This window comes from Lissotriton helveticus, chromosome 9 (assembly GCF_964261635.1).
Source record: "Lissotriton helveticus chromosome 9, aLisHel1.1, whole genome shotgun sequence".
NCBI classification, from domain to species: domain Eukaryota; kingdom Metazoa; phylum Chordata; class Amphibia; order Caudata; family Salamandridae; genus Lissotriton; species Lissotriton helveticus.
Genome location: NC_136070.1, coordinates 340,598,293 through 340,624,207, shown reverse-complemented (window position 1 = coordinate 340,624,207; position 25,915 = coordinate 340,598,293). Strand labels below are relative to the sequence as shown.

General features: G+C 43.3%; 1 protein-coding gene across 1 annotated transcript in view; it reads left to right on the top strand.

Moving 5' to 3' along the window:
* The window catches only part of TDP1 (tyrosyl-DNA phosphodiesterase 1), a 934,974-nt gene that overhangs the window by 76,861 nt on the left and 832,198 nt on the right, over positions 1 to 25,915 (top strand). The window contains exon 6 of the mRNA XM_078660064.1: positions 8,488 to 8,522. Within this exon, the coding sequence (XP_078516190.1) occupies positions 8,488 to 8,522 (35 nt within the window). The remainder of the gene's footprint in view (positions 1 to 8,487; positions 8,523 to 25,915) is intronic.

The following is a 25,915-nucleotide window of genomic DNA, read 5'->3' as shown; positions in this document are numbered from 1 at the left end:
ACTATCACAAAAGAGGAACACACCCAATAACTCATCATTTTTCCTAGTCAAAGAGTTTTGAGCCTGGGGGCTTTTAATACTGGTGCCCACACATTTGACTTTGCTTTCTGATAAGTTTAGACAATCTTCTCGAAATAGTGTACACATGCAGAGAGCCTTATCTAAATGTGGTACAGGTGCAAAAAAACATTTTGGGACGGTGTTCTGGTGCAGAGAGCTCTATACTGATTTTGTCTAGGTAGTCCTAATGATCAAGCAGGGTTGCACACAACCATAAGTTGCTGCACAGTTGTGTCATGCACCCGCACAAGCCCACTACTGCCCTACAACCAAGTATCACAGTCCTAAGCCACAAGTACTATCATTCTGATGGGAGACAGCCTTTCCAGTGCAGGCATTACCATGCAATGCCTTTACCAAGCACAATCCGCAGGATCTGCTGAGTTGCATCAATGAGACCCCTGAGAAGTAATATGACAGGGATGGAATTTAAATAGCTGTGATATAAAACTATACTTCATTCTTCCACATAAAATGTACTGTCTCACCTTCCCCTGAATAACGCATCACCTTCTATTAGTGCTTGTAGTAATCCCTGCTCCAGAGCCCCAGGTAACACATCAAACCTACTTACGAGTTCTAGCAAATCGTGCTCACACATCTGTGAGCAGCACATCTCTCATCTTTATTAACTCTACAAGACACGGAAGCCTGCAATCCCAGTATTAAAACCGGTTTCTAATTTTCTTATTACAATTGAGTTGTGACGTCTCAAGTCACCTGTAATAGGAAAATGATGTAGAACCTAAACGTATTACTTTTGCTATGTGACGTCATAATGTCTGCTGTCCGAGCCAGTGGCCAAGGTGAAAGGCAGATCCCTGAACATTATTGCTCCTGCACTTGAAACAGTTTTCATTCATATGATCTGTTTGTGTGCTCTAATTAATTACAGGAAAGAAAAAAATACCTCTGCATGTTACTACTCATTCTGAGGTACCGCCTTTTTAATCTGATTTACATTAAACAGACTTTAATGTATTTTTGCAACAAATTACTGTAGATTACACTGTCATTCGCCATGTCTGCAAACATAATATCGCGTCACTAAGAAGGAGCAAGACCCAAGGATTTAAGGGGTGTGAGGGATGGGTGATCGCGTGACAGTGTGTTATAAGGAACAAAATAACGTGGAGCTCCTTGACCTTATAAAGAACTGCACCTTTGGCCTCCTTCCTCTAAACTGCCATGGATCGCCTTAGTGACTTGCCATATCCTTATAATGCATGACGGGCGTACTTATCTCATATATAGCTTCTTACATCATTCTTACTCATAAACTGCTGGGCTTAATTGGGCCCGTTTACGATTCTTGTCTTAAAAGACGCTGCCACAGGGACTTAACCAGAGTACCACCTACTCATTCCCATTTCACACTCTCAGTAAGATACACAACTGGAACTGTGGGGAGAAATAACATAAAACTATACACATTGGGTGTCCTTCCTCGTACAGTTATTGTACAGAAAGGGAGACCACACTCTTCTGTCGAGAGTACTTATATCCTTCCAGGATCCCTGCACATCCTGTCATGTCCCTAGTATCTATCACTGCTCGCCTCAAGTCGGTCTCCAGTATCCTGCCTGTGCATCCACACTCCAGGGAATTTCTTGCCATCTGACTTTTGCTTCTCCCACCATTTTGTCGGTCCTGACCTTATTAACCACCCTAAAACTGACCTTCCACAGTAACGCACCACTCCCTCTGATTACCTGTTGTGCAAAGTATTTCCCAATCCTCCTAATGACACAGTATTAATATGTGCTCTATCCTCCTCCATTAGACAATACTCATCCTTATAACTAACTGCATCAGTACTCCCTACCCCCAGGCACAGAGTTTTCCACCTTAATGCAATGCCATAGGCTAGTTTCAGGCCTGGGGAGAGGTGTGAAGTCAGCAGGGACAGTAGCTGCTCCAATGCTCAAATGAAATGAAATAGTGTATTTGATATAGCGCACAGCTAATCAAACTAGAGTGTCCTTGCATGTGACAGCGTAAAGAAACGTGAGAAAAAGAGACCAAACTGGTTTTTAAAAAGCCAGGTTTTAAGGTTCTTCCTGAAGGATAGTAGGCCTGCGGTTGGTCTGAGGTTCAGGGAGGCTGTTCCATAACTTAGCGCCTAGAAAGCCGAAGGATCTGCCTCCTGTGCGAGCAAGACGTACTTTGGGCATGATGGCCAGGTTAGCATTTGTAGATCTTAAGGATCGAGTGTAGCGATGGACGCACTTATTCAGGTAGCCGGCACCTAAGCCATAGAAAGCTTTAAAGAAGATGATCATCGCCTTGAAGTCAATCCGTTCCTTTTTTGCGTAGCCAATGTAGAGACTTTAGAATGAGGGTCATACTTGATTCGGGTTTGGACCTCAGGATGGCTCTGGCTGACGCGTTTTGTACTTCTTGTAGGTGCTGAAAAAGAGGTTTGGGAAGCCCGAGGTACAAACTGTTGACGTCACCAGTGCCTGCACGACAGTCTTTATGCTGTCAAGCGGTAGCAGCGGCAGGAGTTTTTTTTAACATGCAGAGTATGCCAAAGCAAGCGCCAGTTAAATGTTGGATCTGAGAGCGCATGGAAATTGCGTTATTTATTACAATTACTTACAGCCTGATTCATCAAGCTACATTGCACTTGCAAAGGACAAGATTCTCAGAATCTTGCCTTTTGCGAGTGCAATTTTTGCATTTGGGATTCATCATCCCAAATGCAAAATTCTCTATTAAAGAATTCGCACATTTGCGAAGAATTGCATTTAAGGAATCTCTATTTGAGATTCCTTAAATGCAATTCATGAATCATTTTAAAATTGCGAAATTGCAATTTTGGGCCGCTATTTACCGAGAGGTCAGACCTCGTGGTAAATAGCAAAAACTTAGAAAAATGCATTTAAATGCATTTTTCTAAGTTGCATGTTACACACACACATGTCCTTTGGACATGTGTGTGTGCAACACCAATGTAGATTACATTTCAGGGGTGCTACAGGGTGTCCTTGGGACACCCCTGCACCCTTGAAATCGCATCCTTATTTGCGATTAGCTAATTGCTAATCGCAAATAAGGAATAACTCCCCATGCATTCCTATGGGCCTGTAGGCCCATAGGAATGCATGGGGAGTTATTCCTTATTTGCGATTAGCAATTTGCTAATCGCAAATAAGGAACATGTAGGAATCGCAATATTTTTTGCAATTCCTACATGATTCCCGTTTTGCAAGTCCTTAATAGCGATTCCTTATGAATCGCTATTAGGGGCTCGCAAAACGGGAGAATGATGAATCTGGCTGTAAGTTTTTTACTTTCTCCTTTGCAGTGGGCGGCAGATCTTTTGTGCACCAAGAGCTCCAGTCGAGCATTTCAGGTTGTCCAAAGAAGACGACTTCTGTTTTGTCAGGGTTACACTTTAGCTGATTTATCTTACGCCAATTAAAAACCTTTGTGAGGCAAGACCTAATCATTGCCCTGTCAAATTCCATTCCTTTGTCGTATGTAAAAAGCAGCTGAGTGTCATCAGTGTAAGAGACAATTTTTGTACCCACTTCCTCCACAAGAAGTGCGAGGGGAGATATATGTTAAAAAGGGTTGGGCTGAAAATAAATTCCTGAGGGACACACACATTAATGGCCGGAACAGAGGATGAGAAAGGGGGAAGCCAGATATCCTGGGATCTGTTTCACAGGAAGGAGGATATCCATGTTAGGGCGGTCTCCCTCAGGCTGATGTCAGCAAGTCTATTCAAGAGCCTCTCATGAGGGACCGTACCGAAGCCCACCGATAAATCGAGTAATATTAAAATAGCCTTACCTCCCTGGTCCAGCTTACCCTTGATGAATTCAGTCACTTACAGCAGAGCAGACTCTGTACTGTAGTTGGCCCTGAAACAGGATTGGGACGCATGAAAAACCTTCCAATCTTCAATGTGTTTTTGGAGGGCTTGTTTACATGTCTCTAGTACTTTAGAGAGGGCAGGAAGAAGGGAGATGGGCCTGTAGTTGGCGGGGTCTGTCTGTTCCGCGTTTGCCTTCTTAATAAGTGGAAGAATCTTTACTTGCTTCCATAATTTCGGCATATTTCCTGAGGAGAGGGATGCATTAAAAAGCCGGTTTCCCGTGGGGTTTATGCTGGGTGCTAATAGGTTAGGGATATTTGCTGGGCACAGGTCGTTAGGAGAGCCAGACTTTATGCTTCGGAGAAGAGCGAGTGCCTCTTCCAGGTGAAGCTCAGGGAAGGCTAGTAAAGAAGGGGGTTCCCAAAAGTTAAATTTACTGTTTGCCCTGTGGTAAAAGGTCAGTTCTTCCTCTGAGATGCTAGTGAAAGCTTGTTGGGTAACAGAAATCCTAATATGGAAGAATTGGGCCATCTGCTTAGGCCATTCCTCTGTGCACGGCACTTCCTTCTTGCTGGCATTCGGGGAGGTGAAGGATTTAACTATGCTGAAGATTTCCTTACTCTTATTTTGGGCATTTTCTATCTTGATCTGAAAGAAATTTTTCTCGGCAGCCTTCACGAGAATGGTATCCTTCTACGCTTTCCTGTCTTCAGGCCGATAGTATTTGCTCCATTTTCGCTCCATTTTTCTGCAGTTCTTTTTGCTGGATCTGAGGGAATCGTTAAACCAAAGAGGGGTGGACCGCTTGGAGGAGCCAGTAGCAACAGGTACAGCTACATCAAAGTTGGCACGGAGCCATGAGTCTACTAAGAGTTTTCCCGATAGCTCTGGAGAAGAATGGACAAGGGCATCCACTAACTTTGGGATGGATGCTTTATGGAACGCCCTGTAGTTTGGGTCCCTCTGCACTGTTTTAGCTTGAGGGGCTGTGGCTGAGTTGGGGATGGTGAATTTTAATAGGAGGTGGTCTGACCAGGTAATAGATAGTGAGAAGCACTGATATCCTGAACTCTCACACAAAAGAGGTTGCAGGCTTCCATCACAAGGTACTGAGCTGTTGAAAACAGTGTTATATCATAAACCCTCTGCAAATGATTTTCCATTTTCTAGAACGCTAATGGAAATGTGCATACATTTAGGATATAGAATTACTTAGTGTTTGTTTTATTTTCTTCGTCCTGTGAGACCATTCTTCACTTGCAGCATTACGTGAAAAACAAATCAATGGGAAAAGTTAACAAAGCATATGTTTCATCCTGTTATGAGCTTAGTGAAAGAACATTCAATGCATCATTACATTGATTCACACCATATTCATATGTATGTAAATGGTTACAAGTGATAGAATGGTTCCTTGTGCGGGGAACTATGTGTAACTGGCAAGACACGTTTGCGAACCCCAGCAGGTTTATCCCAGGATTTCAATCTTATAAGGCAAATAAAATGGATGCCTTTTGGTGGACTAATAGGGCCACATGTGGCAAAGTATGAGATAGCAGATTTCACTTTAAAGACCAGTGGATCTATATTTATTTCAAGATAGAAAAACAAAGTTCCAATAGATGTTAACGTTACAGCTGCTGCAGATTACAAGATGTATGGAAGAAAAAGAACATAGGGAACAACATCTTATCAAAACTGAAACATAGTTGAGGTCCTTTGTGAAAAGAAAAGGCATTGTAACACTACAAAAATATTTCAGTTATTTCTAAATTACAGAGGAATTTGCATTGTATAACTTTGATGTACATTCAGAATTTGGAATGCATTGTTGTAGCACAATTATGTTTTTACAGCACCCTAACTGATGTATTACAGTAGCTTGGAGATACAGGTTTGAAGGTTTGCTGTGTGCACCCATTCTACCCTTAACTTCAGTTGAAATCTTTGTATTAAACGAGTGGGTAAACAGAGCTACAAAGGGCACAGTATAGTGTTGTCTATTCTGAGCATATATATTTGCTTTCTATGTTTGTTAAGTATAGGGCACAACAAGATTGTTTTCCTGAATGAATTAAAGCTTGTTTTATGGTCAGTTCACATCGTACTTGCCCAGTACCAGTTACAAAGCACCCAGACATCTAAATACTTTTAGTTAAAAGCTGTTGTTACTTCTCCCATTAAATGGGGTTGCTGAAAGTCTCCCCACTCAAGGTAAGGTTTCCAAAGGCCAGAATGGCCAAAAAAAAGCAATATCTCAGACAAAAAGACTTGGGTGGCCTAAAAGCTTGATGGAGCAAAATAGACCCAATAGAAAATTGGGTTGAGGGGATCATTTGCATAAAGCCAGAGAGTTGTTAGCAAGATCTGGTTTCCTAAGTCCAGTTGATTATTTCCCAGAACTTATTACTCCAGTGTTCAACTATGAAAATTTGGATGAACTAATAATAAAATGTGGTCATGTGGATGTGGGCTAAAGGATACCACCCACACACTTAGAAGTTGCTTGATAATAGTGAAATACTGAAAGTAAGTTGATAGCAGGCTTGGGTTCTCTTGCAAGGGGAGATATAGCACAATAATGGGGCAGCCCATCCCCAACAGATATTGAGGAATGGGCCCCACAATATGGTCTAGTGTATGACATCAGGTTGACTGGTGTGTATATAGGTGGGGTATATTTCAAGAAATTTGAAAACTTTTTAGAAGATTATCGGAGGAATATAATGGACTTAGCTAAGTAAGTAGAGCTAGTCAAGTGAAGTTGGTAGTATTTTACCATAGAGCTGTCTCATTACGAGAACTCAAAAATGTATACTGCAATGAATATTTCTTTGATGAAACCGCTTACAAATGTACATGCGATTTATATTCCATTTTGCCTGCATTATTTGCTGAGCAATTCGCTGAAGAAGTGTGTGGAAACTTCAATATGTACATCTTGCAGAGACTCCACATTTTTCATTTGTAATCTTAATATACTAATTGTTTGAATGAATTTAAAAACTGGAAAACCTCAATAAATTATATATCGTTAAAAATTGTCCTAGTTCTATAAACTATGAAATCCTGGATCAAGAATCACCTAACTTTGTTTATGTAACCAAATGTACACCCCGCTCTAGTAGCCGAAATTTGGGAACCTTATTAAAATGTTTTAAATGTTCAGCCCACAATAGATTATAATACCTATATACGATACATGGCAGGTACATTTGTAATATGATCTAATATTGCCTTTAAGGTGTCATAAATCAAAAGGCCGGAAATTGAGCGGTTTGTAATTGTCGTTAGAACCATAGGATGGCAATACAGGACCATATAACATCTGGTACTGTTATGTATTGTTTGTATTACATGTATACTTTTGAGTAGTTGGCTTGAAAAAGCGGTTTTCTTTTAAGTGCTGCCACCAATGGCACTGAGGGGAATTAATTGTGTAGGTTTTGTTTACATTTCTTGAATACATTATTCTTTTAAAAAAACTAACAGCAATGGTAATTAAAATTGGATTTAGGTGATTCTTCTAGGGGTGGGCGGAATTTGAGTAATCGCGTTACGCAAATCTCAGCGAAACGGTAAAAAATCTCCGCGAACATGCAGAACTTCCATGAACACGCAGAATTGCTTGTTCGCAATGCTTTTTTCTGGTTCGCTATTTCTGTTTGCGTGCTCGGGGAGAAATAGCTCGTGAACACGCATTTTGAGAACGCGAACAAGCAAAAAAATTCGCGAAGTCGCTGAATGCAGAATTTTGGGGAATTTTGCGTTCTCCGCGGAATGCGAAATTCTGCAAATTCCGCAAGCGGAACGGAATTTACCACTCAAGCCTAGATTCTTTCTGTTTGCCACATAATTATGGATTTACTGCATTTGCCACAATTTGCAAAATGTGCCGAAATGTTGTTCTCTGGAGGAAGGAGGGGTAAAAGTAATAATAGAGAAACTGTTACGTAAATTGTATGTTTGCTGCATAATTTAGATGCATATAATTTGATTCTTCATGCCGGTTAATCCTATTCGCCTTGACAAAGTTAAAGCTTTGCAGAGTGGTTTGGAAAATGCCATCATGATGATAAGATTAAAATTTCACAGACAACAATTAAATATATTTCATATTTATCTGCGAGTTATCGGTTTTTCTAGTATAGTATTGCATGTTGTGCAATAAAAGCACCAGAACTCTCTCTACATGTATGTATGTATGTATGTGCGGTTTTCATGGCCTAACCATGCATCTTTATGACCATCACAGATTTAAAAAAAAATCCTGGAGCCAGGCCCTGCCTGCTCCTTAATGACACGCAGCTCATTACCTCAAACATTTCTTATAGCTCACCCCACTTCACTTCCCAACCAGGCCTCCCCTCCCCATCAAATTTCTTCTCCCCTACCTTCCCACTAATCTCTAAAGTCTGCTTGCTATGGATTCCCTTTCTGCTAAACATTTTGTACATACAATGTAAAACCGCATTGTTTGGTGTTACACGAATTATTTCATTTTGTTTTGACCAGCAGAGGGAAGCAAATCCTCAGCTATCACTTGTACAACACGCTGTTCTACTTTGAATAATAGTTTCTTTTTTATTTCCATTCTTCAGGCCAAGTTGGATATTGCCTACGGGACCCATCATACGTAAGTTTTTGTTCTAACATTCCAACATCATAATTTGGCCTGTCCATTGTACATTTCAACCGGTTTTGGGTTCAATTTAAGAGAAACGTGGTCTTTTATGTTCTATGAATGTGTTTTAAAATATGGCCTAGCTTTTATGTTATGCTATAATTTAAATATAGAACATAAGCATATTGCTCATGCCACCCAGTATCTGCTACAGGTCACTAAGAAGGAATGTAATATATATAAGAGCGCGAACCACCCGCCCCTTTTCTTTTGTTCTTATGGATTTGTGTGCTCAGGTTTGCCTCCAGGAGTCTGGATCTGATGGGTCATGGAGATATTTTAGGGGCAGGCGAAAATCGGCCTAAAGTTTCGGATAAGACACTGAGAAAAGACCCGCAATACTGAGCTTGTCTAAAAGGTGGTTATTTAACTGGCATTTTTTGTTGTGTATTTTCATTTTAGGACTTTTATGCATATTGTTTATTTTTACCCTACGCCTGCAGCCAGGCTGATGTCTGGATATTTTAATGGCGTTCAGAGCGCTGTGAAGGGGCGCTGGGCACACGGACTGACCTGTCCGAAATGTGAATGAATTAATTAGGTGCAGGGGCCCAAAGCTTTTCGATCCCGGGGTTAGCAAATACCAAAGCTGCCCAAACTGCCATGGCATTCGGGCTGGACTGGTCGCATTGGAGCAGGGTCGAGGCTGATTTGCAAATAGCTGGGTTCAAACTGAGGTGGTATGGTGTGCAAAAAAACAATGGATTGGATTGCGGCCCCAGTAATTAACAGGGGATGGAGATTAATTGAAGCATTCCATCCATCACTTTTTTTGTACACTTTAGTTTGTAATCCTAAGTGAGACTGGCGTGTGCCCAGACTTGGGTTCTGTGCAAACTGTGTCACAGAAGGCAAGGTGTACCTGGTTGATGAGCCCTAACTATGGCAAAACCAGTCCTGGGATGCTGGTGTTCCGGTTCAGGGAGGTCCTGGCTTGGCAGTTCGGGCTGTACGGTTGCCATTGGAGCAGAGTATAGATTTGCATAAAACTGGTTCTAAACTGCGGTGCTATCCTAAAGAGGAGGATAGCCGACACAGCTACACTGGTTGGATCCTAATGGGGCCCGTAGTTTCTACATTAATAGACCAAAGGAGAAGTGGGGAGATTATGAACTCTTTGCCAAGTTTGCTGGGTCAAAGAAAAGCAAGTCTATCCAGAAACCAATGGTATCAAAATGGATTGTTCTGTGTTAAGCTGTGCTATGCTCTGAACAGGTCTAGCCTCCTGGGGGTCTTTGAGATCATTCCACCAGGGACGAGGCTGTGTCCAAGGCCCCGGATAGAGGAGGTGAGGTGTTGGACATCTGCCAAGCTGCTACATGGGTGTTCATCCATACCTTCACGATGTATTGGTGTATTGACTCTCAGGTCTGCAGGGAGGGTCATTTTGCTTACTCGGTTGTACCGATGTAAAGTCCACTCCTCGATCCACCACCTTTGAGAGGGTAATACTTTGGTTCGAGATTCAGAAGGTGTGGAATATGCATGTTGAAGTATCCATCGGAAGAATAAGCTGCTTACCCGATGATGCAATTTCTGATGGATACTGTCATTATCCACAGATTCCAAACTGCCTGTCCATCTCCACCTTCTAAGGATTAGGTTATGAGGTCCCAGGTTAGACTTTGCTCACTGAGAACATGTTCATTTGACAGGCATTGAAATTATCTGTTGATAAACGGACGTCACACACAGGGGAGGTGCCCACAACCAACTCCTTATCAACACTTACAAAAGTGGAATAACATATCCATGTTATGTGATGGCTGGACCGTCTGGCTTGCAGGAGCTGTTGTAGACATTTTCCGGATCGAGTTCAGTGCCTAGGAGGGTTCAAAGATGAGAAATCTGTGGTTAGGCACAGTATTTACTAGAAAGAGCTTTACTGAAGGCAAGTAACGTATTGATTTAGCAACTAGTAACAGTAGGATCTCTGCAACTGAAGAATTAGCCCACTCTGCTATCCTATATAATATACTAATCTGTAGCATACTCATTATGCTCTGAAACAAGCATATTTACCGTCTGTGCTATTTTATGATGCTGCTAACCTGTAAACATAAAATAAAATGCAATTATATCTCTCCAGCAAGTGCATTAGCCACCAGAGTTAACATGCTGCTGCTATACCATGAAACTTGAGAGCAAACCCAGAACTTTGAAATAGGTGCCAAAACTCCATTCTTTTCAGTGGGTATGTCATGTTGTGGTTCAGCATCCGCAAGGACTTGACATGTGTTAATAGGAGGCTCAATTGGGCTCTCTTTTTCTGTCCCCTGTGGCTGACTATCCGTTGCTTAAAAATCTGGAAGGTACTCTAGTAATAATTTTTAAAAAAAAGACAATTTAAGCCAGTTAATAGCGGACATTGGTGCTGAATGGAGGTGGGCCACCAGTAGTAGGACGAGAATCACCTTCCGGACTAGAACCTATAAATATATTTAGCTTATCTAATAAATACACCCACTTTTCAAATCCTTATCAAGCAGAATTCTATTATATTTTTTGACTCAAGCCTATCTGTATGAAAATGGTTGACAGGCTTTTTATCCTCCCCACTTCTTGAGGGAGCCATGCACAATAGAACGTTCATGCACCTTTAACATGTAAAGGATCATTTCCCTCACAAAACTATATCACTGTACATAGAATAGTGTTTAAGAGGAACTGTCTTGCACGCCTGTCATTCAAGTTATCTAGATGTAGTTCTTCTTACGGTTCAATAGTTTTCACACTGGTGTAGGTATCTCTGGTTAAACACTGTCTATATTGTAAATATCTCTTTGCCTACAGTGTTCTCCTGCAATCTACATGTGACTTGGTAGTGTGTATTTAGGTGTAACCATTCAATGTATACCCCATTTATGATTGCATTCATATGGGGAATTGGAAAACTTTACTAGAAAACATCTAGCTCAGTACTACTTACATCAGCTAATTTGGCGTATGCATCCTGTTTGTTTTAGCTACGCATACAGGAAGTCAGGGCTGGACTGAAAACACAAAGCAGCCCAGGCAGTTTTGTTAGACCAGCCCCTTGGGATGAGGGGTGTTAGACCTGGCATCCTTGGCATGATTTTCCCCTGTCTTTTTGATTCTGCCGCCTGAATTTTTGCTGTGTGCTGAATTTCGTTTTTGCTGGTTTAGATGCTTCAGGCACTTTGCCACTGCTGATCACTGCCAAAGTGCAAGTGCTTCCTCTGTAAATTGTGAATATGGATTGGTGTTTCCATGACTGGTTGTTTGACTTACTACTAAGTCCCTAGTACAGTGCACTGTGTGTGTCCAGGGCCTGTCAGTCAAATGCTGCTAGTGGGCCTGCAGCACTGATTGCGTCACCCACACAAGCAGCCTTTCAAAGGGGTCTCTGACCTGCCACTGCAGTGTCTGTGCTCAGTCTCTACTGCCATGTCGAAGTGGCAAGTGCACCCACGTGCCAGGCCTTAACCTTCCCTTTTATTACATGTGAATCACCTCTAAGGTAGGCCCAAGGTACCCCTGTGGGCAAGGTGCACTGTGTGTGAAAGGTTGGATATTTACTGATGTGTGTGACGTCCTGATACTGATATATAGTGTAGTTTGTTTTTCACTATGGAAAGGCTAACTGTCCCCTAGGATAAAATGGGAGTTTATTTATAACTGCCTTCCCATTGGGACAAGATGGAAAGATGGAGTTTAGTATGCCTGAGATCAGAATATAAAAATGCACCCAATAGTAAAGATGATTTTTATATTGTGTGTTTGAAAATACCCCTTTTAGAAAGTGTGTATTTTCTTGCTTAGCCATCCTGTGTGCCTCTGCTGGTTTGTGGATTGACTGTCTAGCTTTGGAGTGACAGGGGCTGGGATATGCATTCACTATAGACAGTCACTGGGTGATTGAGGTGGGTCCAGCTCTCCTGGATGAGTTGGGCTTGGCTGCGTTTAGAGTATGGGGTAGAGATTGTGTTACACCTGAACGGGCCTGGTCTGCCTTACACAATACTGTCTCTACCTCCTGCCGGGAAGCTGGACCAGATAGGACAGAACTGGTTTTGACTGAACACAGAGCCTGTCTGCCACAGGAAAACAAAGAGCAACTGCTGTATAAATATTGGGGCAGAGACCCCAGAACTTTAGAATACTTCTGGACTCAAAAGGAATCTCTGCCAAGGAGAAGAGCTGGGAAAACTGAAGGAGAAGTACTGCCCCTTTGCTGTGTGCTGTCTGGGGTTGGCCTGCAGAGGCTGTTTCTTCCAAAGAGAGGACAAAGACTTTGCTGTGTATCCAGCTTGAAGAAGATCTCAAAGGTCTAGGTGTAGAGCTTGCCTCCTGTTCTGAAGTCTCAGGGACACAAAGACATAATTTCTTCTGTCCTCCTGCATCTGGAACTGCTGTTTCAGCTGCCACAGAGGGAAATTGCAACACTGACACCGACGAGTGATTATTTATAAAAAACTGAGAGGGACCCCTTAAGCCAAAGGAATAGGGTACCATACGAATATGTAATCATAAAGGTTTCCTTTGGGCAGCACTATGCAACCAACCATATATATTGCCTGACCAGAATCTTCAACTTTATCACTCAATCACATCCATTATATTCAGAATAGGAGAATATATCTGTATACCCAAGACTACTATTAAGTACAAGACTAGTGACAAAAGATTAGAATAGTTTTATTTATCATAATACACACAATCAAGAAAACAGATCTACACGATTAATAACACTGTCATCAGATATATAAACAATGCAAATTCCATAAATTCATTCCAAAAGCACAATAAAAATATCAGACAACATAAATATAAAATATGGGCGAGAGTATGATGAATAAAACAATTTTAATCTTTTGTCACTAGTCTTTTACTTAATAGTAGTCTTGGGTATATAGATATATTCTCCTATTCTGAATGTTATGGATGTGATTGAGTGATAAAGTTGAAGACTCTGGTCAGGCAATATATATAGTTGGTTGCACAGTGCTGCCCAAAGGATACCGGCGAGTGATGCCGCAACCTGTAACGAAAGCAGTGGGCATCCTTTCGTGAAGAGCACAACGCCCCGACTTGCACCGCAGCCCCGACGCCTGTCGACGCCATACTGTATCGACTCAGATGGCGTCACCAAAACGGCTGCCTGCACCACAGCCGAAGGCACCGCTCATGACGTTCATGGTGCACTGCCCCAACTCGCACTGCAGCCCCGACCTCATCGACACTGGTGCTTCATCATTGTGGAGCTGATACTGGACGTGGGTGACTTCCTGAATCCATCTACACCGCACCGTAGTACGGAACCGCCGCCTTACCGCCACTGTGACATCACCTCCCCGGCAACAGTAAGAAACTGTCTCACCTCCCCAACAACAGTAAGGAATCGACGCCTCACCTACCCTGCATCGCAGTAAGAAACCAAGGCCTCATCTCCTCCGGGGTCATAAGGGACGGACGCATCATCTCCCCTGTGGTCGTAAGGAACCTGTGGAAAAGTAAATTTTGCCATGTTCTGTGTCCCTACGCCTCATCCATCATATGTTATGTGTGCATGATCAATATGCATATGTTATTCCCCATTTCTGATTAAAGACGCAATTACAGTTGTGTCCACCTCTAGTATGTTAGTTTCCAGTCCTCGTGAATACTACGAATATCAGGCCTATGTAAATAATGTTGCCACGTTTCTCAGTGTGCACGTTATTCCATTATAAAGTCTCCGTTTCTAGGCCTCAAAAGGGCCCGGACCACAGATTCAGCTCCTGTTTTCTGAAAGCCTCGCTGAGGAGCGATACAGCCCCCACCTGTATCCTCGACCCTTCACTTACTTCCTGCCTTGCAGTGCCCGGTGCACCCCGGCTCTGCCTCTGAGTCTGCCAAAAGTATGTTATAGTTCCAGCTATCAGTTCAGTCCTCCTCCTCTGCATTCCTAAGCTACTGAACTGCATCAATAGTTTCCGTCATTGTCTAGCCTTCTCGTCTCCATGTTAGAGAAATACTGTATTTAATGGTCATTTAATATTCTTCACGCACTACATGTAGAATAATGCATGGTCCAGTCTTAGAATCAAGTTAGCTTTTCCCCTCATGACTTCTAGTTTATATCAACGTGTTCCCTAAACATTAGATACCAGATAGGGTTTAGGTACATGTCGCTCCGACCCTCCAGACTCTAGTCTCTGCTCCTAGCCCAGAGTTCGTAGCCCCCAGCTTCTCCTAGTAACACGTCATTGCTAGTTTCCGCGCACCATTAGGTTAGAGGTCCCGGCTCCTTAGGTAGCCCCCTCCTATGTGTCCGCCCATTCAGGACATATTCTGTTACGTTTTTGCATCACATGTCTAAGTAAACTCCCAGTTACACCCCTTATTTCTGTTATCTCTCGCGACTGCTACGCGTCACGCCTTCTACTCCACCTACTGTTACGCCTACTGCAATGTAATGCTATGTGTTTGCGCTATGTATATAAGTCAATGTTTTGTTATTGAATGTTAGCGCGCTCATCCCAGACCTAGCCCCAGCAGCTGCTGGGCCTCTTTTCCCCTGCTGGGCCCCAGTTGTCCTGCTGGGCCCTGTCATTCTGTTCCTATGCAGGTTGTCCTGATCCTGTCCTTATGCTGTAATAAACCTGCAGAAACTCCTACTACCTCGAATCTTGACTCTTATTTATTGAGCTATCTGTTATGCTATAAGTCTAGTCAAAAATAGGGTATTATTTATTTATTTACCACATAATGGCGCCCGAACAGGGACTTGCCCTTTCCCCATGCGTCGGTGAAGCCACGCCGACCCCCTGACCCTCTGCAGTCGTGACGGAACCATACTGGCCAAGTGCAGATATTTCTGCTTCAAGTATCCCTCAGGCCCACGGAGGAGACGGAGGAGGCGGTCCAGCATCCGAACGAGACGGTGGAGGAACGCGGCGAGTCCCGACCAGAGCCCAAGCCGAGAGTCCAAGGTCCGAGGTATCCGGAGGCCCACCCGTAACTGAAGTCCGAAGTCCGAAGTCCGTCGTAGTCCAGTCCCGTTCGAGGCCTTCCGTTCCGTGCTGCCCGGTGAGTACCATTGCTGGGGTAGTGTCTAGACAGGGTCAGTCTAAATTGACTCCTGGTCCGTGGGTTGGTGGTACCCAAGCCCACAAACGAAGTGTTCACCTAGGTGGATACGGGTCTTGATGCGTTCCTTTATGGGACCGGTATGTTCCGTACTGTTACAGCAGTGCATCCAGTAACTCTAGTCTGTTCCGTTCTCGAGAATTCTGTTCTGTTTTCAGTATTTTCAGGTAGTATTCTGTTCGAACTGTTATTTATAATATTGTTTAATGTATTTCCAATGTCGTGGTATGCCTGAATTGTTTTCCCAATTGTTATTGTTTTTCGTGTATTGTATTGTGTTCCGATTCAAGTTTAGAATGCCGCTCTTTTCCAAGTTACGTCAGTTAAAAACTAGAAAGGGTCTGCTGGAAGCAGCAGTTCCTGTTCCGCCTAGGGACAGTCCAGGTCACTTTATGTATCAGAAACATGGCATAAGCGCCATATTGTATCTAGATTTATGGGTAGAGTATACCAAACAGTTAGAAGAAAAGTATAGATGGCCCGTATCGGGTACATGGGATGCCGAATGTATCATGCGAGTAGAAGAAGCATTATGGAAAAAGAAAGCCAGACAGTCACAGAAAGATGCCATCGAGTTATGGCGTAAGGAAGCGCATAGAAGAACGGAAAAGGAAGTCAGAAAGTCAGAGTTAAGTAGAGAATCCCAAGAACGAGCCCAAGAAAGAGAATTAATCGAGATAGGTGAACAAGTCAAAGTCGAACAGTCAGACAGACAGAGGCATGCCCTTATTAAGGGTATGTATCCTCTCCTTGCCGAAGGCTTGCCAAAAGCGACCCCAGAGGCACCCAGTAATTTCCCGCCACCATTAGTTCCGACCAAGCTACGTCACAAACCGACCGCAGCTGATATTTTTATTTCGTCCTATTTGGACGACACAGTTCCAGAATATGCCAATCCAGTTCGCGCTCCACCTGTCCCTGTAAATCAGGCACTTCCCGTTTCTCCAGACACCGGAGTACCTGTTACGGTACCCCCGGGTCAGCCTGTCATACAAGTTCAGCCCACGTTACAATTACCGACCCTGCAAGCACGAAGAATGTCAGTCGACGATTCCAGTCTAGGGGCCGCAGGAGGAGGTCCTCCTCAAACCCCACCGCCACACAAGCGTCTATCAGCACTCGAATTACATGCCCAAGCATCACAGCGTACTCCTAAAAGTAATAAGTCTGTTACAGAAATCAGACAAGCCCTTGCCGAATGTGTCTATGACACAGTCCCAGGCGAGTATAATATGGTTTTATATTCCGTACGCGTAAGAAGGGTGACCGAGTATCTAGTCACCTTACCGAATATAAAAGAAGATCTAGACAGAATATATCGTTTCATCCGCACAGGGGATGATCCAGAAAGTATTGGCGAGATTATGTCTCAAAGGAAAGCCGAGATTCAGCTCATGATATTAAAGTTCCTGATCAATTGTCTAATAAGAGAACAAGATTATCCGTCTAAAGATCCCGCCGAAATGAGAATCTTAACAAGGTGGAGTGATAATATAGCCGAGGGTAAGCACAAGACCATTAGTGCCATGGAAAGTATGTACAAGAAAATTCGTAAAGAAATAATAAGGTTACACGAACAGCGTAAAGCAGCACAAGTAAGCGAGAAAGAAAGTATCTCTGATCCTGAAGAGGAAGACGAGAATCCCGCCAGAATAGCGTATGTAGGAAAATCCAGATTTCCAGATCGCCATTTACGTCTAGAACCCAAGTCTATTTTTCAACATCTAGCACCAGAACAAAGCTCTTTAGAACAAGTATTTCAAGCTACCGATCACATTCTGAAATCACGAGTCGGTTATAGCGAATTAAGTACCATGCACGAACAAGAACTAGCCCGATCAGCAGTCCGATGGATTACTGATTCTACCACTTTTCCAGACGAAATAGTGGCACAAATGTTTCTGAAACTGCCCCCAGCCGAGCAACGACTGGTGGGTATGTATATGATCCAGCACCTCATTACCCTGTATGAGGGTCAACATTCTGATCCAGGCCCGTTACATGATATCCTGAACGAGTTACTCCAGTACAGATGGAGAGGTCTAGGTACCGATTTAATAAGTGTCATTCTAGAACAGCGCCACAAGTATAGAACGTTCCTGAACCCGCATTTTGTTCATGTCTCACCCCCAGAAAGTAAACCATTCTATATAGACAGACAGAATCCGCTACGAGAAGTCCACCCAGTCCAAGGGGCGGGTGGCGTAATGCAACGAGTGTTTGTATACACTCCGATATCAAAGATGGAACTTCTTGAAATGAAGAAATTAATCCCCTGTCATGACAAAGATCCAGCGGGGTTCCATAGAGAATTAAAAGACATGCTCCGTATGGGAGAATACACTTACCCTGATATCATTAAAATGTTAAAGGTCCTGTTACCCGCAGGGGTGTATGAAAAGTTAAAGGAAAAAGAATGGGAGGTGGGAGAGAAAAAGATCGATTGGGCAGCTCTAGAAGCTGAAGACAAGGCACGAGTACCAGGTACCGGTCTTGGAGATAAATGTAAAGAATTACCAGAATTATTGATTCAAGTTTTACCCAGATTATTGACAACTAGGAAAGAAGACTGGGATGCAATCTCAGCCTGTAAACAGAAACAAGATGAGGATATTAGTGATTTTTATTCTAGATTTGAGAAATGTTTCAGTATTAATAGTGGTCTCAAGACAAGTAGTGAGTCATACCCTCACCTTTTCGTTACCAAATTAGTCGAGAATTCAAGTCCACAAATTAAAAACCGAGTTTTGAAAGTCGAAAGCACCTGGCAAGCAAATACTCCGTCCCAGATGCTCCAGATGCTCCAGTACCACCAGAATAGAATCAGAGAAGAGCAAGAACACGAAAGAAAACGTATGAAAGACACGAAAATGAAAGTGCTAGTTGCACAATCTATTCCTCAAGACAGTCAGAAGAGAGGTCCGAATCAAGCCAGTCATCCTGCAGCTCCCGTTAAAGGGAACTGCAACTATTGTAAACAGCCAGGTCATTTTATAAACGAGTGTGCAGTTCTGAAACACAACATAGCTACTGGTAAGACTAAAGAAAGACCACGTCCGCCAAGACAAGAACAAGTTTCACAGACTCCTCAGTCACAGAATGCACAACAGACGGTTACAGCACCGCAGCCTATTGCTGCAACACAGCACGTTACATCGCAGATGTACCAGTATGCACAGTCCGAGTATCCAGAGTACCAGTCATATTCATGAAACAGCCTAGAGAAGGAGGTAGGCTTGCCTCTCATCGAGATACCTGTAGATCAAGAAGGTCCCTATGTTCACAGTCAAGTATTAGGGAAAGACAGTAAGTTTTTGATCGATACAGGGGCAAGTAGGACCACAATTAGTCATGCCGAAGTTCCAGGGGCTCCGCTCTCAGGCTCAAGAAATGTTTCCCTTGGATTTTCAGGAAAACCCATAGTTAATGAAATATCTAAGCCAGTTACTCTAGAAATAGGTCCATTGTCCCGTACTACTGATCTGTTACTTACTAAGTCATGTCCAGAAAATCTATTAGGCATTAAGACATTGAAAGAATTAGGTGCAGTTATTTGCTGTTCCCCAGAGGGAATACGTCTGTTCCTACGTGACTTTAAGGGTCACTATGTATTACGAGATTTTGATTCAAGATTGTCTAATGTTCCGCAGCATTTATGGGCGCAAGGTCCAACTGATGTAGGTTACATGCAAATCACACCCTATCGTGTGACTCTCAAACCAGGTGTAGTGTTACCACGAATCAGGCAGTACAGATTGCCACCTGAGGCTGTAGCAGCCTTATCCAAAATTATTGACGAGCTCATGGCTCAAGGAGTAGTTGTAGAAACTGACTCCAATGTGTGTAATTCTCCGATCATTCCAGTCATGAAACGTACTGATCCAAATGCACCCCCAGTATATCGATTAGTGATTGATTTACGAGAGCTTAACAAATGTATTATTCCTCAGTACCCAGTTGTTCCAGACATTTCTTCCCTGTTAACAGCCATTGATTCCGAAGCCATGTTTTTCACTGTTATTGACCTCAAGAATGCATTTTTTAGTGTTCCAATTCATCCAGATAGCCAGTTTCTTTTCGGATTCTGTTTAAATGGAAGGAGCTATATGTTTACACGCGCTCCTCAAGGTTTCACAGAAAGCCCTAGTATTTACAGTCAAGCACTCAAGAGACAACTAGACAACATTCACATGCCAACTGACACTGCCCTGCTCCAGTATGTCGATGATCTACTGATCACAGCCCGTTCTGAACGTGACTGCGAGCGAGCATCACTTACAGTTCTGTATTTTCTAGCCGAGATGGGGCACAAGGTGTCACCTTCGAAGCTTCAATTCTGTGTCCAGCAAGTGGTATACTTAGGACACTTGCTGTCCAAGAGGGGTAGGCAGTTGACACCCGACCGTATCCAGTTAATAGCGAGTCTTCCCCAGCCAAGAACCCAGAAGGAGGTACGTGCCTTCATCGGCCTTACTTCTTATTGTAGACAATGGATTCCCCAGTATGCATTTCTAGCCAAGCCACTGATACAGTTAACGACACAGGAGGCAGCCGTATCGACTGTCCTCCCTTGGACATCTGACCATACACTTAGTTTCAACGAGTTAAAGAAAGCCCTATGTCAAGCTCCAGTCCTAGCTACACCGAACTACAGTAAGCCTTTTACACTTTTCGTTACTGAACGCGAAGGTACAGCATTATCTGTCCTCACACAAGATCAAGCAGGTCAATACAAGCCCTGTGCTTATTTTTCGAGCACATTAGATCCAGTCGCCCAGGCGTTGCCTGCGTGCCTCAAGTCAGTTGCAGCCACAGCACTAGCTATCAGACAAAGTGATTCTATAGTTTTAGGACATTCCCTGACAGTACAAGTTCCACATTCAGTAGAAGTTCTTTTAAACCGAACACAAACTCAGCACTTGACAATTGCACGTTTAACAGGTTATGAATTGACACTGTTCCAGCCACACATAGAAATTAGACGCTGCAACGTCCTGAATCCTGCTACACTGTTAACATCAGTTAGTTCAAATCCAGACACACATGATTGTGTGGAAGTAGTTAACATTACGACAAAGCCAAGACAAGACCTGACAGACATTCCGTTACCAGATCCTGACCTGACACTTTATGTGGATGGTTCATGTATGAGAACTAGTACAGGAGAACTAGTCGCCGCGTATGCAGTGACTACTGACACTGAAGTTATTGAAACACACCGTATTGATACTCTGTCCGCTCAAGCAGCAGAGCTAGTTGCTCTGACACAAGCCTGTATACATGCCAAGAACCTGAAGGTTAATGTTTACACAGATTCACGTTACGCATTCGGAGTTGTACACGACTTCGGAGTGCTCTGGCAGGAGAGAGGTTTTATGACTTCTCATGGAACCAAGATTCAGCATGGTCTCCTTATTCAAGCCCTGTTAGATGCCATACATTTACCGACATCTATTGCTATCATGAAGTGCAAAGCACATACGAAAGTTACTGACATTATTTCCCAAGGTAATGATTTAGCAGACCGCACAGCCAAGCTTACAGCACAGACTCCAGACATTCCAGTCAATCTGACACATACTCCAGATCCGATTACATGCATGACAGTTAAGGACCCTACACAAGATGTCATAGATATCCAGTCACATGCTACTCCCGATGAAATCAAGAAATGGTCTGTACAAGGAGGGGTCCAGACAGATCAAGGATGGTTAACGAAGGGTAGAGCCACATGGTTTCTCCCCGATTCTATGGTTCAAGTCATTATCAATACCGCACATAGTCCAGCACATTTAGGAGAAAAAAGCTATGTTAGACAGTATCCAGACCATTTGGTTCAACAAGCATTTACGAGCTGCAGCCAAGCAGAAAGTCCGTACCTGTATGATATGTTGTCAGTTTAATCCAGGTAAAAGTGTTCCGGTGGAACAAGGTGGTTTCCAGCCCCCTGACCACCCTTTTGAGGTCCTCCAGATGGATTATATTCAAATGGAGCGATGTCGAGGTTTCAAGTATGTCCTTGTAGTTGTATGCGCTTTGTCCAGGTGGACAGAAGCATATCCAGTCCCAGATTACACAGCCGCGACCACTGCCAAGCAGTTGGTTCGTGAATTCTTCCCTAGATATGGACTCCCTAGAATCGTATATTCTGATAACGGCCAGCAATTCTCATCTGAACTCATGAGACACGTTTCCCTGTTGTTAGGGTACCAGTGGAAGTTCCATTGTGTACGCCATCCAGAAGCAGCTGGACTAGTCGAAAGGCATAATCAGACTCTGAAAATCCGTATAGCAAAAGTATGTAAAGACAAGGGTGTGGATTGGTTAGTAGCTTTGCCAGTCGCTCTGTTTTACATGCGTATGGTCGCACATTCCAGATCAGGTCTGTCCCCGTATGAGGTCGTTTTCGGCCGCCCCCCTAACATGTGGGGTACTCCTAGACCCCGAAGTATTACCGATGTTTCATGTAATATGTTGACAGATTACCTAGCTTCCTTGATGTCTGCCCTCAACTCATGTCGTTCACAGGTTGCCGCCGCATTTCCAGACAATACTGAGGTGGCACCGCACGAGATCGTTCCAGGCTCCCTAGTGATGATCAGAAATTTTGACAGATCAAGTCCGCTGGAACCACGTTGGAAGGAGCCACGTCAGGTCCTCTTGACCACCCGAACTGCCGTCAAGTTGGAAGGCAGGAAGGGGTGGGTCCACCTTTCTCATGTAAAACTTTTCAAAGGACCGAAACCAGTCTTTAAAAACATTCCCAAGAACATTTCCCAGGATTCGAAGGATTGCCAGAACATTGTTTTAAAGGACTGTCCCGCACAAGACATTGTTACATTCCCTCCCTTGTTAGAGAAAACTCCGCAACAGGAGTATAAGTTAAAGCTCAGGTCTAATAAGTCAGCCAGTTTGATTGTATAAGTCCTCCCCTAGGTGAAACGGTTAGACTGTTTCTGACATGTATAAAATAGACCCCCATAGTGAGAGAGTCAGTCAAAGCTCAATCAAATATATCGTTTTTCTGAGTTTCGTATTATTCATCAGCATAATGATTTCCTGCACCAGCTATGCTTTCTATCTGTGTTTTTCAGTTCCTCATGTAAATATGTCTGCTCATGCTACAGTAGAGCACACGTTTAGTGATCTGCCTCCTCACGAATATGCATACCGCCTCGCTATGCGTAATAACACATTTATCCGTATGTTACATTATTCACACCAGACCAGCAATGCCACTAATTGTTGGGTGTGTGGTCGACTCCCCCCTTTCCAGACACCGAAGGGAGTTCTGCCACTCTTTCCTTATCCATTCTCACACAATGGTTCGTGTGGAGCATGGTCCACGTTAACGTCATCCTCAACAGATATGTCTTTTCTTAACAGTACATGTTTCCCAGACAAGCAAGGTTTCCCCCACAGAACAGGTTTAGATTTAGAAAATGAAGTATATAATTTAGGAAATTATTCGTCGAATTTCATGGTTCTGAATGTTCAGTCTGATACTACTCCAGACTCACCCGCTATTTCAGTACTACCAGTCAAAGGCGAATTATGTGTCCGTAGTTATGGTTCTGTACATATAGGTCATAGTGAATGTACTACTGTTATCCAGTATAGTGACAGTGGGAAATCTATTTTCAAAGCTTCACGTCATTCTTATTTTATTTGTGGTCAAACTGCATATGTCCGTCTGCCCCTCGATTGGGAGGGAACCTGTTACATTGCTTTCCTACTGCCACCTGTTTTTTTAGCCCCACCTGACTATCATAGGAATTCTTTCTTAGTACACACTAGACACAAGAGAAATCTCCCGATTGTCGATTATACTGAAACTGCCGCAGAGCAATTCATTGATATAGATAAAGGTGTTTTCCCTTATTTAGGTACAGTTGTAAATAGTAAGCTTATTCGTAGGTTAACAAGAACCCTTGAAGCAGTAGTAGATGAGACTGCCTCCGCTCTAGGTAACTTAACTGAAGAGCAATCCTTTATGAGAATTGTCGTTTTACAGAATCGTCTCGTCCTTGACGTCATACTGGCCGATAGGGGCGGGGCCTGTAGAATTCTCGGATCCAGTTGTTGTATTTTCATTCCAAATAACGCGCCGTCTGTTTATTCAGCTATAACCAGACTCCATAAAATTGCCCATCTGTTACACCAAGATCCAGGCACCTGGACATGGTCCGGTTGGTTCTGGAATATAATTTCCGCATGGGGATGGAAAGTCCTGTCCTTCTTAGGTATTGCAGTAGCGATCATATTTAGCTGCTGCCTCTGTATACAATGTGGCCCTGCGATTTGCAGCATGTGTGCTACCTCTTGTATTCCTAGTCCCAAGCCCCGTTCTAAATCTCGTTCCAAGACAATTCGAGACGAACAAATGGTACTGTATGAAATGATAGACGGTATCATGAATATTGATGTTTCCTGATGGAAACGTAGTGACAAGGAGGGAATGTGGAAAAGTAAATTTTGCCATGTTCTGTGTCCCTACGCCTCATCCATCATATGTTATGTGTGCATGATCAATATGCATATGTTATTCCCCATTTCTGATTAAAGACGCAATTACAGTTGTGTCCACCTCTAGTATGTTAGTTTCCAGTCCTCGTGAATACTACGAATATCAGGCCTATGTAAATAATGTTGCCACGTTTCTCAGTGTGCACGTTATTCCATTATAAAGTCTCCGTTTCTAGGCCTCAAAAGGGCCCGGACCACAGATTCAGCTCCTGTTTTCTGAAAGCCTCGCTGAGGAGCGATACAGCCCCCACCTGTATCCTCGACCCTTCACTTACTTCCTGCCTTGCAGTGCCCGGTGCACCCCGGCTCTGCCTCTGAGTCTGCCAAAAGTATGTTATAGTTCCAGCTATCAGTTCAGTCCTCCTCCTCTGCATTCCTAAGCTACTGAACTGCATCAATAGTTTCCGTCATTGTCTAGCCTTCTCGTCTCCATGTTAGAGAAATACTGTATTTAATGGTCATTTAATATTCTTCACGCACTACATGTAGAATAATGCATGGTCCAGTCTTAGAATCAAGTTAGCTTTTCCCCTCATGACTTCTAGTTTATATCAACGTGTTCCCTAAACATTAGATACCAGATAGGGTTTAGGTACATGTCGCTCCGACCCTCCAGACTCTAGTCTCTGCTCCTAGCCCAGAGTTCGTAGCCCCCAGCTTCTCCTAGTAACACGTCATTGCTAGTTTCCGCGCACCATTAGGTTAGAGGTCCCGGCTCCTTAGGTAGCCCCCTCCTATGTGTCCGCCCATTCAGGACATATTCTGTTACGTTTTTGCATCACATGTCTAAGTAAACTCCCAGTTACACCCCTTATTTCTGTTATCTCTCGCGACTGCTACGCGTCACGCCTTCTACTCCACCTACTGTTACGCCTACTGCAATGTAATGCTATGTGTTTGCGCTATGTATATAAGTCAATGTTTTGTTATTGAATGTTAGCGCGCTCATCCCAGACCTAGCCCCAGCAGCTGCTGGGCCTCTTTTCCCCTGCTGGGCCCCAGTTGTCCTGCTGGGCCCTGTCATTCTGTTCCTATGCAGGTTGTCCTGATCCTGTCCTTATGCTGTAATAAACCTGCAGAAACTCCTACTACCTCGAATCTTGACTCTTATTTATTGAGCTATCTGTTATGCTATAAGTCTAGTCAAAAATAGGGTATTATTTATTTATTTACCACAAACCGACGCACCCAGCGCCAGCAAAGCATCACCTCCCGATGCTATGCTCCGTCTTTGCTTTCATCATTTGCCAAGGTACTGTTCTTTGGGGGTCTGTGTGACTCTGCGCCCGACGCCGCACATCTAGCGGTCGGCTCCCTACTGTGGATTTTCATCTGTCATGACATAATAGCTCCAGTTGGAGTTATTTGTTGCTAGAAGCTTTATTTGTGCAAATAACATTTTTGAGGATGTCATTTAAATGTATTCTGGATTTTTGAACTTTTGGTCTTGTTTGGTTTAGATAAAGAGAACTTATTTTTCTAAACTGGTGTGGTGTCTATTTGTAGTGTTTTCACTATATTACTGTATGTGTGCAAAATGCTTTACACACTGCCTCTGAGATAAGCCTGATTGATCGTGCCAAGCTACCAAGGGTGTGAGCAGGGGTTGTCTAAGGGCGTAACTCCCTTACCCTGACTAAAAGCTAGGGTCGCTACTTAGACAAAGGTTCAAACCATTACCAACTAGAAACCCCTATTTCTAACATTGGTGGTCAGCGGTGGGGATT